Source organism: Chelonoidis abingdonii, chromosome 4, assembly GCF_003597395.2.
Source record: "Chelonoidis abingdonii isolate Lonesome George chromosome 4, CheloAbing_2.0, whole genome shotgun sequence".
Taxonomy (NCBI): Eukaryota; Metazoa; Chordata; order Testudines; family Testudinidae; genus Chelonoidis; species Chelonoidis abingdonii.
In genome coordinates this window covers 112,943,956-112,960,615 of record NC_133772.1, presented here as the reverse complement: position 1 = coordinate 112,960,615, position 16,660 = coordinate 112,943,956, and the positions used below count along the sequence as shown (strand labels likewise).

The 16,660-nt window shown below is 48.3% G+C and overlaps 1 protein-coding gene across 3 annotated transcripts in view; it reads right to left on the bottom strand.

The window, feature by feature from the left end:
• Positions 1 to 1,971: 1,971 nt before the first annotated feature.
• ADCK1 (aarF domain containing kinase 1) overlaps positions 1,972 to 16,660 on the bottom strand; it is a 137,159-nt gene continuing 122,470 nt past the window's right edge. For all 3 annotated transcript variants that reach the window (XM_032801914.2, XM_032801912.2, XM_075065586.1), the window contains 4 exons: positions 9,811 to 9,960; positions 9,270 to 9,467; positions 4,657 to 4,850; positions 1,972 to 3,036 (listed from right to left, as the gene is read on the bottom strand). In XM_032801914.2, the coding sequence (XP_032657805.1) occupies positions 2,865 to 3,036; positions 4,657 to 4,850; positions 9,270 to 9,467; positions 9,811 to 9,960 (714 nt within the window). In that variant the 3' untranslated portion in view covers positions 1,972 to 2,864. The remainder of the gene's footprint in view (positions 3,037 to 4,656; positions 4,851 to 9,269; positions 9,468 to 9,810; positions 9,961 to 16,660) is intronic.

Sequence of the window (16,660 nt, the reverse complement as noted above, 5' to 3'; positions counted from 1 at the left end):
TAGCAGGGGCTGCTCATACATGCCATTAGCAGCTGAGAGGATGGATACTAGTGTGGTGAAGGCACAGGGTGGGTATATGTAGAGCATGGGGTGTGGTCCCATCTTCTGCTATAAATGTCAGCCATGACTTTGGGGAAGCTGCACCATCTCACAGTATCTGCTCACACTCTGGAAAATGTGGGGAATGAAAATGACCTGCACCTCACCTGTGATGGGTGTGTTTAAATGGTTAGTGTGAAGGAGCTGCAGGGGCTACTAGAACATGCCCTGTTCAATAGGTGTTCACAAGCGCAGGTTTCACTAGACCTCACTGGGTGATTTTCAGTTCCTTGCAAGGGAAGGCAGTAGGACAGACCCACAGCTATTTCTTCATAACCCAATTGGTCTGTCCAGCAAGCTGTAATCACATAAGTAAATACATGGACCTCAGTGAGACTATTTGCATGAGCAAGACTCTCTCATGTAAGGGCTCCAGAATCGATCGCCAAGGGCTTCCATAGCTCCTTGCTGACTCAGGCTCCCATCACTAAAATTATAACAAGCTAGTTTGCAGAAGAATTCAAGTGACAGTGAAACCCAGACCTTTCAGAGGTTTGGCTTGGGTGCATCTCTGAACTGATTTAGAATGCTGCGGAAAGGTTTGACAGGGCTTCTTGCTCTAACTGGTTCTCCTAACACACCTAGGGCGAGCTCAGCTCCTTGTTCCTGCTCCTCCCGTCAGCTAAGATCCTAGGCAACCTGGTTACCACCTGACAGGCTAATGAGAACAGGCAGGGGGGTTGGCCTGGATGTGAGGAATGGGTTGAGATTTGGATTGCAGTTGGTAGAAAACACACACACACACACACACTCTTCAGCATTTGCAATTTAACCTACTAGACACTGCGGCTAACACACGCCTTTGTAATAACCAGCCAGATGCACATGCGCACACCTGCTTCGACATATTCAGAGATACTTTCACAATCACAGACACAATCACGTGCACTCACTGGGTATGCTTCCGACTTGCATACGTTCTCTCCCTCACCCAGTGATAGATTTCCACATGGACTGTATCACAGGCTGACACTCCCTAGCAGTCATACATGCATTTCCTCTCATGTGAACAAACATGCTCCATGGCTGGGCTTTCAGAGTCATACCAACCAGGAAGCCATTCTCTTTCACAAGCAGCCCCTCCCCAGGCCTCGCTCTCCCATGCTGATAAGAACCTCACTCAGTCAAACCCGTTGACAGTGCAAGCTTCTCAAACACGCCCCTTTGCGCCCCTTGCAGAGATGGTCCATGGGGCAGCCTGAAAGGCCCATCCCTTTCCATCATCCCATGTGCAGTTTGTTTCCCAGCATCCCCTCTTCAGCTTGCCCTGGCAGCATGTGGAGGACCCTACAAGTCTGACCACACTGAGCCTCTGTCCATCACTTCTGTTTTCAGGAAGCTCCACAGAAAGCAGGCATGTTAGAGGAAAGCCTGGTGACACGTGGCAGAAGTGAGGCTTCTGCGCAAGGCTTTCTGGAGCTTGTGTCCAGGTTGTGGGCTCAGAGCGATCAGGCCCATACACCGAGCAAGTGACAGGTTACCATTTGAGCCAGAAGCTGCACAATGTCACAAGGAGTTCTGACCCAAGCCACTCCACGTGTAATGCTCTGGCAGCACGTTCCCGTGGCTGGGGGGTGGGGGGCGGTGGAGGGGGACTAACTGTGCGTGAATGTGTGGGGTAAGAGTGGTGAGTCATCCAGGCGGGCACCATCACCCCCACGGCAACGCATGCCTGACTCAACAGCAGCTGACCCTGAGCTGGACCACGTCCGTCAGATGGGGGAGAAGTGGTGGAGAGAACAGAGCAGCGGTTGATTGGGTTGTAAGGGACTAATGGCACAGAGTGACATGTCATGCTCAGGGAAGGGGAAAACTAAAAGTGGGGATGGGGTGAAAGGGGTGGGTAGCCATGCGCTTTTCCCCCTGCAGGACTCTAACATGACACCCTATTTATTTTCCTGTGCGACAGTACAGTACAGTGCACATACATCACCTGCCACAAGATGTGAGTTCTCAGATGAGATTCCACAGCACCTGCTCCCTGAGGAGTTCAGAGGAGGGTTTACAGCATTACCTCCATGTTACATGTGGGAAACTGAGGCAAGGAACGTATTTGCCCAAAATGACACAATGACTCCACAGCACAGCTGGGAACAGAACCCAGAAAAATCCTGGCTTCCAGACCCTTGCTCTCACCATTAGTTCCAATTCCCTCTCAGAGCTGGGAATAGTACCCAGGAGTCCTGGCTCACAGTCCCCTGCTCTAACCGCTAGATCTTTCTCCCCTTAGAGAAAATTCCTGTAGATTTCACAGGCATTGAACCCATAGGCTTTTGTACAAACTACTGAAAACCGTAGTGAATTCCATAAGGAATGATTTACTTTCTAGGGGGTTTGAACCATCCTGGAGAATTCTAGGGCAGGCATACATCTCTCTTAAATGCTACTGGATGGTTTAAAAGGGGTAGGGGGCTAGAAAAAGTTCTCCTTTCCTATTCAAGTCTACAGGGGTTTCCATAATGGTACTTCCCAGAGCTGGGAACAGAGAGACTCCCAGGCCCCCTGCCCTGCTCACTAGATCACACTCCCACCTCTCTCATTGCTAGAATAGAACCCAGGAGTCCTGACTCCCAGAGCCCCTGCTCTCCCCACCCTCTCTGCTATAGAGAAGCTTATGCTCTGACAGCCAAGGCCGGCACTATGCGTTACAAGAAAAGCGTCTCAATAGCCTTTGTGGAGAACGGACAGGAATGGTCAGGAAGGCAAGTGTGCTGCAGAGAATGGAGGCGAGCAGTAATTGCCCAGGCTTCTCCCACCAGTTCCTGTCAGTACAGAGAATGGTGCATCCGGCTCAGGAAAGCAATGACCCAGTTCCCCAGCCGGGACCCCTTCAGCCGCAGGAAGAGTTCATGTAAGTTGATCTGCCACAGGCTCAGAGCTTCTAAGAGAGAGATCTTGGCCTTTCTGTACAGGGAGTGAGACTTGCTTCTCTGATACCTGGGCAAGGGAGAGAAACAGCTGCATTAATGTCCCAGGACACAGTCCAGCAGCAGGGTAAATCTCGGATCTTAAAGACCAGGAGCCCCCCTGCCCCCCTGGTGCCAATTGTCAGCCAGCATCCCCACCTCTTAGCTGGTGGGTCAGCGTTTCCTGGGTTAAATGTTCCCCAGGAGATGAACAGTCCATCCCAGCAAAAATGGGAGAGAGGAGAAAGGCTGCGCAAGTGCAATGAGCTTGAAATCAGGAGTTAGGAACTCCTGGGTTCTGTTTCCACAGCTGGTGCTGACTTGTCTTGGCCTTCCCTGTTCTATGCCTCAATCTACCCATCTGGACAGTGGGGCAATAGCATCTCCCTTCCCCCCTCACAGGGATATTATTCCATTAGAGTGTTTGACATTGCAGAGGGCTATCCAGGTGCTAACTATTATTATCAATAATAATAGTTAATGATAAGCACTCACCTCATGGTTTGTGTTTATGTAATCAGATCCCTAAAAAACACAACATTCGGCTGGTTCTTATAGACAACAATCACTGTTAACACTGCACTGCTCCAGGACCTCTCGCCTAAGGCTCTCAAAACAGCTGGGAAACATGCAGCACTGAGAAGTTAAGCAATTTGCCCGAAGTCACACAATAGGTCAGTGGCAGGGCCAGGAATAGAACTGGGCACTCCTGATTCTCCTGGCTCTTGTAAACATAGTTCTGGACCCCTCCCCAGTAACACAAGTTAATGGAGCCTCACGATGCCCTCATGAGGCTGACACAGAATTGTTATCCCTATTGGGCAGATGAGGAAACTGAGGCACAGAAAAATGAGGTGACTGGCCAACAATCAAAGAGCAAGTCAAGTCAGAACCAGGGATAGAACCCAGGAGCCACACCCCCTAACCACAAGGCCATGCTGTGAGACAGGCAGCTGTGAAGTTTGGGTTCTTTTTCCATCAGCTGTTTCTAGTAGGGACATTAATCAGATCTGGGGGGAATTATGATCCCAGAATCAAAAATTTAGTACAAAATCCCCACTGTTTCCAGCTCCCACCCTTTCCCAGTTCTGTCTGGCTCCAAGTTCCTGCTGAGAGCTCCTTCCCTATGGAGACCCAGGTGGTGGGTAGGATGAGGGAGAAAGAAGATGAGATTGAGAAAGAAAAAAGGGGGCGGGGCCTTGACAGACATGCTAACAAGGGAAAAGGTTCAAGTAAGGCCAGGTCTACACGACGCGCGAAAATCGATTTTAGATACGCAATTTCAGCTACGAGAATAGCATAGCTGAAATCGATTATCTAAAAATCGATCTACTCGCCCGTCTTCACCGCGCGGGATCGATGTGCGTGGCTCGCCATGTCGATCCGGAACTCCGTTGGGTTTGATGGAGTTCCGGAATTGATGTAAGCGCGCTCAGGGATCGATATATCGCGTCTAGATGAGACGCGATATATCGATCCCCGAGCAATCGATTGTAACGCGCCGATACGGCGCGTCGTATAGACGTGGCCTAAGACAGGGCAGTTTTAGAAGTTCCAGAGCTGGCATCTCTGCAGAATCTCACTAGGGGACAAGAGACAGGAGGGGCCCAGTTGGGGTTCGGGCTCCTGTCTCAGAGACACAGGGACTCACGTGGAGACGGCTCTAATGCAGCAGCGAGACATGTTGAGGAAGGAGCTGGCACTGGCCCGTGTGTGTAGGGCTGACTCAATCCCCCTTAGCAAATCATTGGTCTTCAGCAGCAGCAGCATCTGGCGGGGCACATTGTTGAGGAGCTGGTTGATCTGAGGTAGGTAAGCAGCAGCATTGGTCCGGATCTCCACATCCTGAGCACCGTCAGAGCAGAGAGGAATGGTGTGGAGAGAGGAGAGAGATGTTAACAGAGGCCTTGGAGTCTACGTCCACTGCCTGCCCACACTCTCCTGGCTCTTGCCAGAGCTGTCAGTCCCACTCAACAAGAATCCCAATGAATGTAGGGCAGTGTAATGGATCATCACACACATGGACTTTCCCTGCATCCACCAGCAGCTATGGCATGAACCAGAAAATCCAGAAAAAGGTCAGTGGAGCATTTGAAGGGTTCAGAACCCAGCATGTCACATGCAGAATGCACCAGAAACATTCTTACATAGAATCAGGGTTATGGTTGGACGGGGAAGGGGAAACTGACAGTTATAAAATAATTTCTCCTCCACACTGAGTTTGACTGAGGCTGTACATTTTCCCTGTACTGGCTTTGAGACCCTTCTATCGTGCACATAAGACTTTCAGAACCATAACAGGCCTATGGTTCACATATGTCTGGTTTGCACCTCCAACAGATCAGACCAGTTGTGTACTTCATCCAGTACTGTATCTGCTCCTGCTTTGTTCAGACAATGATCCATCTAATCTGGTGTCCTGTCTCTGACAGTGACCAATACCAAATACTTCAGAAGGCAGCTTAATAACGCTCAATGCACCTAAATGTTTAACATTATCCCCTGGGGTGAAATTCCTTCCTGACCTCAACTTATGCCCTGAAGCGTAAGGATTCTCATCAATTTATCCCAGCTACCATCACTGAAGAGGATATTCCCTCTTATACAAAATATCTAATCCTTTTTTTTGTTGTTATTCTTAACATCTTTGTCTCATAGATTCTTAGATTCTAGGACTAGAAGGGACCTCGAGAGGTCATCGAGTCCAGTCCCCTGCCCTCATGGCAGGACCAAATACTGTCTAGACCATCCCTGATAGACATTTATTTAACCTACTCTTAAAATTTCCAGAAATGGAGATTCCAACAACCTACCTAGGCAATTTATTCCAGTGTTTAACCACCCTGACAGGAACTTTTCCTAGTGTCCAACCTAAACCTCCCTTGCTGCAGTTTAAGCCCATTGCTTCTTGTTCTATCCTTAGAGGCTAAGGTGAACAAGTTTTCTCCCCCTCCTTATGAATCCTTTTAGATACCTGAAAACTGCTATCATGTCCCCTTCAGTCTTCTCTTTTCCAAAAACAAACCCAATTCTTTCAGCCTTCCTTCATAGGTCATGTTCTCTGACCTTTAATCATTCTTGCTGCTCTTCTCTGGACCCTCTCCAATTTCTCCACATCTTTTTCAAAAGCGGTGCCAGAACGGGACACAATACTCCAGCTGAGGCCTAACCAGTGCAGAGTAGAGCGGAAGAATGACTTCTCATGTCTTGCTCACAACACACCTGGTAATGCATCCCAGAATCATATTTGCTTTTTATGCAACAGCATCACACTGTTGACTCATATTTAGCTTGTGGTCCACTATAACCCCTAAATCAGGGGTCCCTAATGTGGTGCCGCGGGTGCCATCGCGCCCGCAGGGGCATCTAAATGTGCCGCATCCTGGCTGCAGTCAAGCATCCACTGAAATGCCGCCGAAATTTGGCGGCATTCAGTGGCGCCGCCTCTGGATGACGCTGCTTGCCGCCGACAAGTGGTGTCATCCAGAGGCGGCGGCATTTCGGTGGATGCTCGACCGCAACAACGGTCCTTCCTCTGCATCTGCCAGACAAAAAAGGTGGGACCACTGCCTAGATCCCTTTCTGCCGTACTCCTTCCTAGACAGTCTCTCCCATTCTGTATGTGTGAAACTGATTGTTCCTCCCTAATGGAGCACTTTGCGTTTGTCTTTATTAAACTGCATCCTGTTTACCTCAGACCATTTCTCCAGTTTGTCCAGATCATTTTGAATTATGACCCTATCTTCCAAAGCAGTTGCAATCCCTCCCAGTTTGGTATCACCTGCAAACTTAATAAGCGTACTTTCTATGCCAATATCTAAGTCATTGATGAAGATATTGAAAAGATCCAGTCCCAAAACAGACCCCTGCGGAACCCCACTCATTATACCTTTCCAGTAGGATTGGGAACCATTAATAGCTACTCTCTGAGTACGTTTATCCAGCCAGTTATGCACCCACCTTATAGCAGCCCCATCTAAGTTGTATTTGCCTAGTTTATATCATGTAGCAAGTAGTTCCACAGGTTAACTATACTGCAAAAAAAAAACCCTCTTCCTTTTAGGCTTAAAGTTACTGGATAATTTGAAACATAGTCAATAAGGGCATGTGCTTATATCAGTTGACAATCTGTAGGACTCAACACCTCATGAGATAGCAGTTCCAGAGACAGCAGAAATTCAAAGATCAAAAAATCGTGTGTTTGAGATTATTACAGTTGTATTTTTAACCTCTGCTTCCAGGAAAATCTGGGGATTTGAGCATGGGCCGAGATATTCACTGGGTTTCCTAGCAACGAGTTAAAATGGCAAGCAGAATCTTGAACCTCGAAATGGGGTAATGTCAGCCCTTCAGAGCCTGGATAGAAACATGGGTGTTTTGGGGCATGGTGGTGAGCAAGTCCCACATTTGATTTGGTGGAACGGTGGGTATAGGCACCAGGACTGGAGCGCCCATGGAAAAAAATTAGTGGGTGCTTAGCACTCACCTGCAGCCAGCTCCCCACTTCTCCCCCAGCACCTCCCACCTTCTGGTGGCTCTCCGATCAACTCCTCCCCGTCCCTGCCAGCATGTCCCACCCACCGCGATCAGCTGTTCCGCAACGTGCAGGAGGAGCTGGGGGAGGGGGAGGAGCGTGGACAGGGCGTGCTCAGGGGAGGAGGTCAAACTGGGTAGGAAGAGGAGGGGCAGGGCAGAGCAGGGGTGGGAAGAGGCAGGGCTGGGGTGGGGCCTTGGGCGAAGGGGTGGAGTGTGGCAGGGGCTGGGGCTGAGCGGGAGTTGAGCACCCCTGCTCAATGGAAGAAGCCGGTATAGGAATGGGCACACATTTCACAGGATAAGTACTATTCATTCCCCCTTCCCCCAGCGTGCTTACTACATTACCAGTTCCCCTGGATGTGGATCCCACACAGATCACAATTAAATAAGTCTGATACATCTCAGTCTAGTGCTAAGTAAGAGGATTTGTCCCCATCACAAAACAACCATAGTATGTCATTGTAGCTGGTGTTTTCTGACAAGGACAAAGTCTGGAATAGCAGATGGTGCACAAAATAAGGCCTCCAGTGTGCCAGCAGATCTGGAGAAGCAGAGGGTACTGCAAGACAGGATCAGAGCTGTGTGTTACATGGTACCTACCTCCACAATGTCTGGTTCTTGCTGCTGCTATTAACCTCTCAGTTTCACCCCAAAACCAAAGGAAAGGAGCTGCCCTCCCCTTAAACATAAACTCACCTGCCGATGGCAGAGGGGAGCGCTATGGTATTTGTGACTCACCAGAGCAAACCTTAACTCTGGCCACAAAAATCAAGCACCAACCCACAAAGAGTGAGGAATTTCCACCACAAAATTTCACAACAGCCAATTTTAACCCTTCTTTATGAATTCTTACCTGCATATTACATCTGCACAGGCACTGGTTACCAAGCAATACAAAGCCAACTCATTCTGTCCTCTGCCCCTGCCCTCCCCCTACACGTTGCCACTACAATAACACAAGCTTCTTACACCCACATTAAAATAAGCCATGTGAGGCAACATGCTTCCCTCCACAAACACTGGCCCACTGTTACTGCCATACCCCTGCCTGCTTACCTCTACAAACAACATGGTTGTCCATTTGTTCATTAGTGTGATGAAGGTGGGTGCTGTGAGTGGTAGACAGATGTACATGAGTATAGAAGGACTCGTGACACATGGACAGAAGAAAGAGGAAGAATTTAACTGGTATTTTCTAGATTTTTCATGATTGAGTTGATGGGATTTGCACTTCAGCAACCTTGACTTACCTCCAGTACCAAACAACCTCCATCATTTCCAAGGATTTTTGATGAGTATGCATCAGTGCTGATGGTCATTCACATGACTAGCAATTAACACTAATATGTATTATCCTCCTCCACTGAGCTCCAATGTCTCCTCTGCCCCTGTCCCAGCTCGGTCTGCTCCCTGCACAGCTGCACTCAGGAAAATTTTCAGAGAAGGGCTAATTTACAAAGATTTCCTCCACCAGAGCTGCTAATTTATTTAACCAAGAAAATCTTATGGGAAATTTAACTGACCTGTGATGAGTGCGTGTGAGAGACTAGGAGACTAAATTCAGCCATTAAAAGTGCATAGCAAAGGGATTTCAGGCACCTTTAGTCCAGCTCTCAATGCAGCCTCTCAATAGGCCTGCAAGGTCAGCCATTAATATTGATGTCAATTAACTAGGTGATTATAATGAAGAAAGACACCACAGGAACACGGAGCGCAAACAGGCCATACCTCACTGGCTGTGACCGGTGACCGGTCAATGCCCCTGTTGACAGAGTCCCAGGACCTGGCGGTGAGCATGCATGCGAAGAGTGGGTACAGGTCACCTGCTCCTAGCCGTCGGCTGTATTTCTGCACTCTCTTCATATCAGCCTTGATCAGGGACTGCCAGAGCCGGCAATAGTCCAAGCGGAACTTCTCTGTCAGGACCTGGGGAGGGAGAGCCATGTTCCCCAAAGGAAATCAATCAACAGCACCAGGGCAGGGAGAGGACAACTTATCCCAACCAGCCTTTAACCACCTCCATGTCTGATATTTCAAGCTTCCAGGCATAAAATCCCATTCAAGGGTGGTAGGCGCTACAGGAAAAATCCACAAGGGGGATCTGCAAGCCTGGGGTCCCTCTTTAATTTACCAGGGCTATGACTGGCTGGGTGAGATAGGAGGCTCTCAGCTCTTTTCAGGCCTGAAGCACACAAGCATGAGTGACACCTCCCAAAAGACAGTACACAGCATCAGCCTGCTGGCTCCCAGCACCCTCATACTCACATACCTGGTAGAGCCCATGGTCCAGCAGTATAATGTGGGCCTTGCCGGTGGCTGGGCACTTCCTCACGAGCACATTGCCCGGGTGCGGGTCACAGTGTACGAAACCGTTCACAAAGATCATTTCACTGTACAGCTTCCCCAGATTGCGAGAGATCTGAAAGGAGACAGGAGGCAGTCACAGCACGGGATGGGGCTACCAGCTACTTCATGGTCTAACAACTACAGGGAGGGGAGAGTCTGCCCGCATCATGTATGCCAGGGACTGATGACTGCAGGAAGCAGTGAGGAGCTAGCTCCTGGCATGTACCCTGGGGTCTGATATTACAGGAAGAGGAGGAGCTGGCACATATCCTGGGGTCTGATGGCCTGGGGCATTCAAAAATATGGGAGTGTCCATCCACGGGGCAAACATGGAGGGGGTTTGGGGACAGGTGTAAAGTGTTTGTCTATCGCATAACTGGAGGGAATTGGCACAAAGGCTGGCATCCACCTGGGTAGAAACAGGGGCACCCATTAGTGGAGAGGAAAGACACAGGAGCAGATGAGGAGGTATGTATTGGAGCAGCCATGGTGGATCGTGTCTGACTGGGGCATGTGTCAGGGCAGATCCAGGGTGCACATCTGAGGCAGACAGGGCATCTGTTGCTCTGTGTTGGGTCTACCTGGGAGAGACTGTGGCTGGTTTCTATAAAGGGAGTGTCTCCCTCCATACATTGCTCAGTCCTCCTCCCATCCCCTCCTCAGTCTGGTGCTAATTTGATTTATTATGTCTGGGAAGATGAAGCAACAGCAAGAAGCTGTTCAAATCATTCTGTCACGGCCACGTCCCCCCCATGGTGTGGCTGCCTTATCGCAGGGTGATTTTATCACAGTTAAAAGCCTCATGCGAGTAAGTAAACAGCCCCCAAGCCCAGTGTCAAGCTGGGGCAGGAGCAGCGCCAGGCCCCCCAGTGCACTCGTGCAGCCCCCAGTAACACATACCCCAGCCCTAGCCTTACAGCTCTCCCACGCAGAAAGTTCCAAAGAGCCCCCCAGCAGGACACCAAACAGGCAATTAAAAGACAATCATTATAAAGGATTCCTACCACTCCCCCTGGTCAATGCAGTGTAACCAGCATGCTAAACCCCCTCACTGCAGGCAGCCCCACTGGAAGGGGATCCCAAAAAAGGGGCAACAGGGATTCAAATGCCAAACACCTCTGTGCAAATAAACATCACACAGTGCTTTGCAGGGATCACTTTGCCAACCACTGAAATGCATCCACCTCTGGGATGGGATGAGGCAGCTATCTGCTAGTCACAGAGCTACGCTGTCCACTGTTACATTAGGACAAGAAACGAAGATCCCCATATTTTGTTGCCTCTGCAGGATGACACTGAAGGATCAGAATGCTACTCAAACTGGACTTTGGAATTAATTAAGACCCCAATTCCTATGGAAAGTGCCTGAATGACTCCCAGTGGTCAGGAATCGACAACATCTTCAGCAGCACAGCTTCCCTAACACCATGCTAAGGACGTGGGGCCACTGCTGACCCCTAACATCACATGGGGGCATTATTACCAGATTGATTGAAGGAAGAGAGCACCACCTGAATCACCAACACAACAACTAGGTGATACTTAAAAGTGATCCAAGCACTGATCCAGATCAAACCTGTTTAGCTTATAAAAGCTGGTGGGACCAAGTACAACGTGCTGTGGTGTCTTAAAAGAGCCAGCTAATAACTGTACAATGATCAGGGAAGGGCAGCATGGAAGGTCCTTCTTAATCTGTTAATTCATTTAGATGATGGGAAAGAACTTACACTGGGTTCACAGACCAGCTGGAATGGATCTGGCTTCACTTCAGATTACAGCATCAGCTTTTCAATTCAGGACAGCTGGGTTCAGATTCAGTCTTGGGTCCAAAGCGAACTGAATTTTGCTGTCTCAGACTAAACTTTGTAGATTTTGGAAGCTTGGAATAGCCAGGGTTATTGCAGGTCAGGATTGACAGGCATCGGCAAAGCTGTGCACGAGGGCCCAGAGCTGGAATAGTTGGGTAGCCCTATAGGTCAGGCCCAGGGCTCAAATTCCCACCGAAGTGCTAGTACAATGCAGGGAGTGAGACAGAAAGAGGGTGTAAGTGAGAAGGGCAGGAGCCCCAACCAAGTGACTGCTGCTTTCATGTGAATTCCCACCCTGAACACCCATGTCCTATGCCCTGCCTTCCTCTTCAAGTGCTATGAGGACCTACTATGTGAGTAGATTAGGATTCCATCAGGAGAGCCCCCTGCCCCTCCTCCTGTCCCTGTAACTCTCACCTCTACCTTCTCCCCTCAGTGCAGCCCTGAGCAGCCAATGTGGCGCGTCAGAGCCTTTCCCTGAGCCTGCTCTAGAGAAGCCTTTGCTCTGACAGAGTGTCCAGCTGGAGTGTCAGACCAGCTGAGCTGGTAACTGCATAGCACATCACCCCTCTTCCTGCCTTGCACGCTCAGGGGAGCAGGCACCTGGGCCTCAGCTCACCCAGCTAGTTGAATGGAGGCCTTGCTGCAGCTAGGCCCTAGAACTGGAATCTCCATGGACTTTGAAGCAAGTGATAGGAGAGTGTATGTAATGTGTCTGTGCATGCATGTCTGTCACGGAGAGCATGTGCTGCATGTCCATGTGCATGCTGTTCAATAAGCATATGCATGTGACTGTGAGTCTGCACCTATTAATGCAAACTACTTCCAGTGAATGTGGCTGGAATTTCAAAGGGAATTTGCTTGTTTGGCCGTAGCTGTCTCTTTTTTGCTCACTTTCCACCAACATCCCCATGACCACGCTTTACTGGCACGATCGATCATTCACAGAAAGAGAGTCCCAGAGCGTCACAGTCTGTGCCGGGAGTGCTTGAATGCTCATCCACTCAGGGAACACAAATAACAGCATAGAATTTACCTGACCAATCACCACTACTCAACAGAACTTGATTCTGGAATACTCATGATCAATTCACTGCATATAATTCTTTAAAAAATAAAACAAAAACCCACCACCTGGAAAATCAATTGGAGGAAGCTGCAATCTACCCCCTCAGACACTCCAGTGCTACTGGCCCTGGCTAAGGTGTCCCACCCTTATCAATGTTGACCTTATCCCTTCCACACTGACCCAGCAGCCAGGTACATAACAGGGAATAAAATCAGCAAAGAGTCCTGTGGCACCTTACAGACTAACAGACGTGGTGGAGCATGAGCTTTCATGGGTGAATACCCACTTTGCTGGATGCATCATGCACCCACGAAAGCTCATGCTCCAATACGTCTGTTAGTCTATAAGGTGCCACAGGACTCTTTGCTGCTTTTACAGATCCAGACTAACAGGGCTACCCCTCTGATACTTGACACCATGAGGGAATAAAATGATATTCACCTTGGAAGAAGGCAGCTAACAGGTATGGGAAAATAGCCCCTGAGAACCAGCTACTCACTGGGAGTGAGAAATCTGGCAAATAGTGAGGCTGAGAGAGACCAACCTTACGGGTGATGGTGGACAACAAATTAGATAGGAGTTTGCAGTGATCTATGGAAGCACAGCCCAGGCATGGCATCATGACACAGAGAGGTCACAGCATCCAGCATAGTGAGGCCCCAATCAGCACCAGGGTCTTTAGATGTTGCTGTGATACAATAATACAATAATAAATAATTATAATTTGTCATGCCTGGAATCCTGCATTCGCTTCTGGGCACCTTGTTAACAGAAAGATGTAGACAAACTGGAAGGAGTTCAGTGAACAGCAGAGTAAATGATTAGGGGGCAGGAGGGATACACTTCGGAGGAAAGATTAACAGAGCTAACGATGTCTAGCTTGGCTACGGGATGAAAGAGAAGGGATATAACAGTCTACAAACATCTGATGGGTGTGAACACTGAGGAGGGAGAAGAGCTACTGAGGCCAGGTCTACCCTAGTGAGCTTACAGAGGCACAGCTGTACCGATGCAGCTACACTGCTGTAAGATCTCTCGTGTAGCTGCTCTACGCTGATGGGAGAGATTTCTCTCACTGACATAATTAAACCATCCCCAATGAGTGGTAGTAACTATGTCGGCAGATGAAGCTCTCCTGCCGAGATAACACTGTCCACACCAGCGCTTCTCTTGGTGTAACTTATGGTGATCCGGAGGCTATTTTCCTCACACCCCCAAGCGACATAAGTTATACTGACAAAAGTCGTACTGTAGGCATAGCCTCAGGGGATATAAAGGGGGTATATATTCTAGGAGGAATAGAATGTAACTAAGAAAGAGACTAGTCTGGATGAATATAAGGGAAAAATTCATATGCTTGTCAGCAGAGGGAGCTGGGTCTGATAAATCAGATGAGTGCAAGATTTGCCCCTATCCCAATGGCTTTGTCCTGTGCTGTTCAAGAGGCATTTGCAGGACGTGTTACCGAATAAATCCAATTCAATTAAGGTGCCCATATTGCACTGGAACACGCTGGCAGTAGCCAACAAATGGTATCGTAGCATCACCATGGCACAACACAAATAGCACGATGCCACCACAATAATGTGACATCACAACATCCCCCTGCTGTCCAAAGAACACAGTTTCAACATGACCTTGCCACTTCACGTGGGAGAGGGGTGGGTCACTGAGAAGAGTCTAGCTGAAGAGATCGGCAGATGGGAGGTAGAGAAGGGAAAGGAACCAGATCTGTAGAGCCTGCTGTTCAGCACATCATGGAGGAACATGCTGTTGCAGGCTATGACACACTCTAGCAATAGATACATGCCAGACTTTGACTTTTATCCCCTTGCATTTGCTAAGTTTATGAACTTCTCTCAGCATATATGATATGGCAATAACCCTAGAACACATGAGCAAACACACAACAAATCACCATTCCTAGAAGTCACAAGCTACTCTACAACAACAATAGCTGAGCACAGCCTTCCAGGGGAAGCAGTGGGGGCAAAAGACATATCTGGCTTCAAGATTAAGCTTGATAAGTTTATGGATGGGATAGCCTAATTTTGGCAATTAATTGATCTTTGATTATTAGCAGGTAAATATGCCCAATGGTCTGTGATGGGATGTTAGATGGGGTGGGATCTGAGTTACTACAGAGAATTCTTTCCTGGGTGTCTGGCTGGTGAGTCTTGCCCACATGCTCAGGGTTTAGCTGATTGCCATATTTGGGGTAGGGAAGGAATTTTCCTCCAGGGCAGCTTGGCAGAGGCCCTGGACGTTTTTCGCCTTCCTCTGCAGCATGGGGCATGGGTCACTTGCTGGAGGATTCTCAGCACCTTGAGGTTTTCAAACCACAAATTTGAGGACTTCAATAATTCAGACATAGGTTAGGGGTTTGTTACAGGAATGGGTGGGTGAGATTCTGTGGCCTGCATTGTGCAGGAGGTCAGACTAGACTATCATAATGGTCCCTTCTGACCTTAAAGTCTATGATTCTATGAGTCATGTGCAAACCTGCAATAACAAGCCAGTGTGTCCAGCAGAGCCTTCATCAGAAAAAAACCCTATAAAAACAAAACACTACATAGCCCATCATAAGCGAGTTAACCCTGGAACAGCATACCATTGTGCACAGTTTAATGTTCGTAAGAAACCTGTTGATAATAAAACAGCACATGCACTCTGAGTTTCAGAGCAACTCTACATTAGCAAGCCAGCTTGCACAGTTGCATTGCTCAGGTGTAACCCTACAGTAACATTGGGGGAAATCAACAGGATCCAGAGAACCAGATTACTTTCACTCTCTCTGTCTTGGGAATCAGCTGAAGATTCAGGTGAGTGCAAATTCTTACTGAATCCTTCCATCCTGCCGTGGCTTGAGTACAGATCCGGACATGCTTATAGAACCTGTGATGTGCGCTTTGGTGAGCTGAACTCATTGCCTGTCACTGAAGGATCCCAGGGGTGCTGGCTGATAGGGCAGTGTCCTTTCCTGTCTCTCCTCCATTTGTTCCTGTCTCTTTAGATCAGGAGCAGATACTAGCTGTTTGCCCTAATTCATCTGTAATATTTGCTAATTATTTTAAGAGATGGCGACACTAACTTCTATTGATCTCATTAAAAGTAAAGGTCGTTGTGCAGCTCATTTCTCAGGGCTCAATATTACCTCCTCAGGCCAAAAGAATAGCATCGATTCTGGAACCTTAATCGAAGGTTAATTGGATTTGTGTGTTGCTTTTTTGGTAATTTTTTTAAAAAATCCTGCCATTATAGAGACCCAGTTAAACTGGTGTGAAATTAGAGAAGGGCATTGGAGACGTAAAGCCCTGATCTGGAGCTGCTCAGCATCATGGCTCTGAAATGGTCCTAAGTGAGGGTTTGGAATGAGAGGCCATAAGTCTTGAGCTTTCCTCTCCAACACTGAGCTGTTTAAAATCAAGACACAGCATCTTTGTGGAGTACAACATTATCATTGCACACTGTGTCACGCTGAGATAAAGTTTAGGGAAGAAGGATGCAGTTAAGATGTAGATGTATGCAGGACTCCTGGGTTCTAGTCCCAGCTCCGCTTCACTGTGCGGTTGTGAGAAAATCATTTCCCCTCTCCGTGCCTCAGTTTCCCCATCAGAATAATGAAGAGAATGCTATTAATCACCTCCCCAGGGAGTTGCGAGATTAAACTCATTAGAATCTGCAAAGTGCTATGCAAAGGGTAGGGAAGGGCATAGAAGTGTTATTTATTTATTGTATACATTTGTGCTGACCTTTGTGACATCTGAAATGGAGTCAGGGCTCACTTTCCCCTATATGGAAAGTGAGTATATGGAGTATATTTCTTTGGCGTTAATGTAAAATGTATCTCCGAGACTCCTTGGGAACTGATTGATATTGATGCTTGAGATTGACTT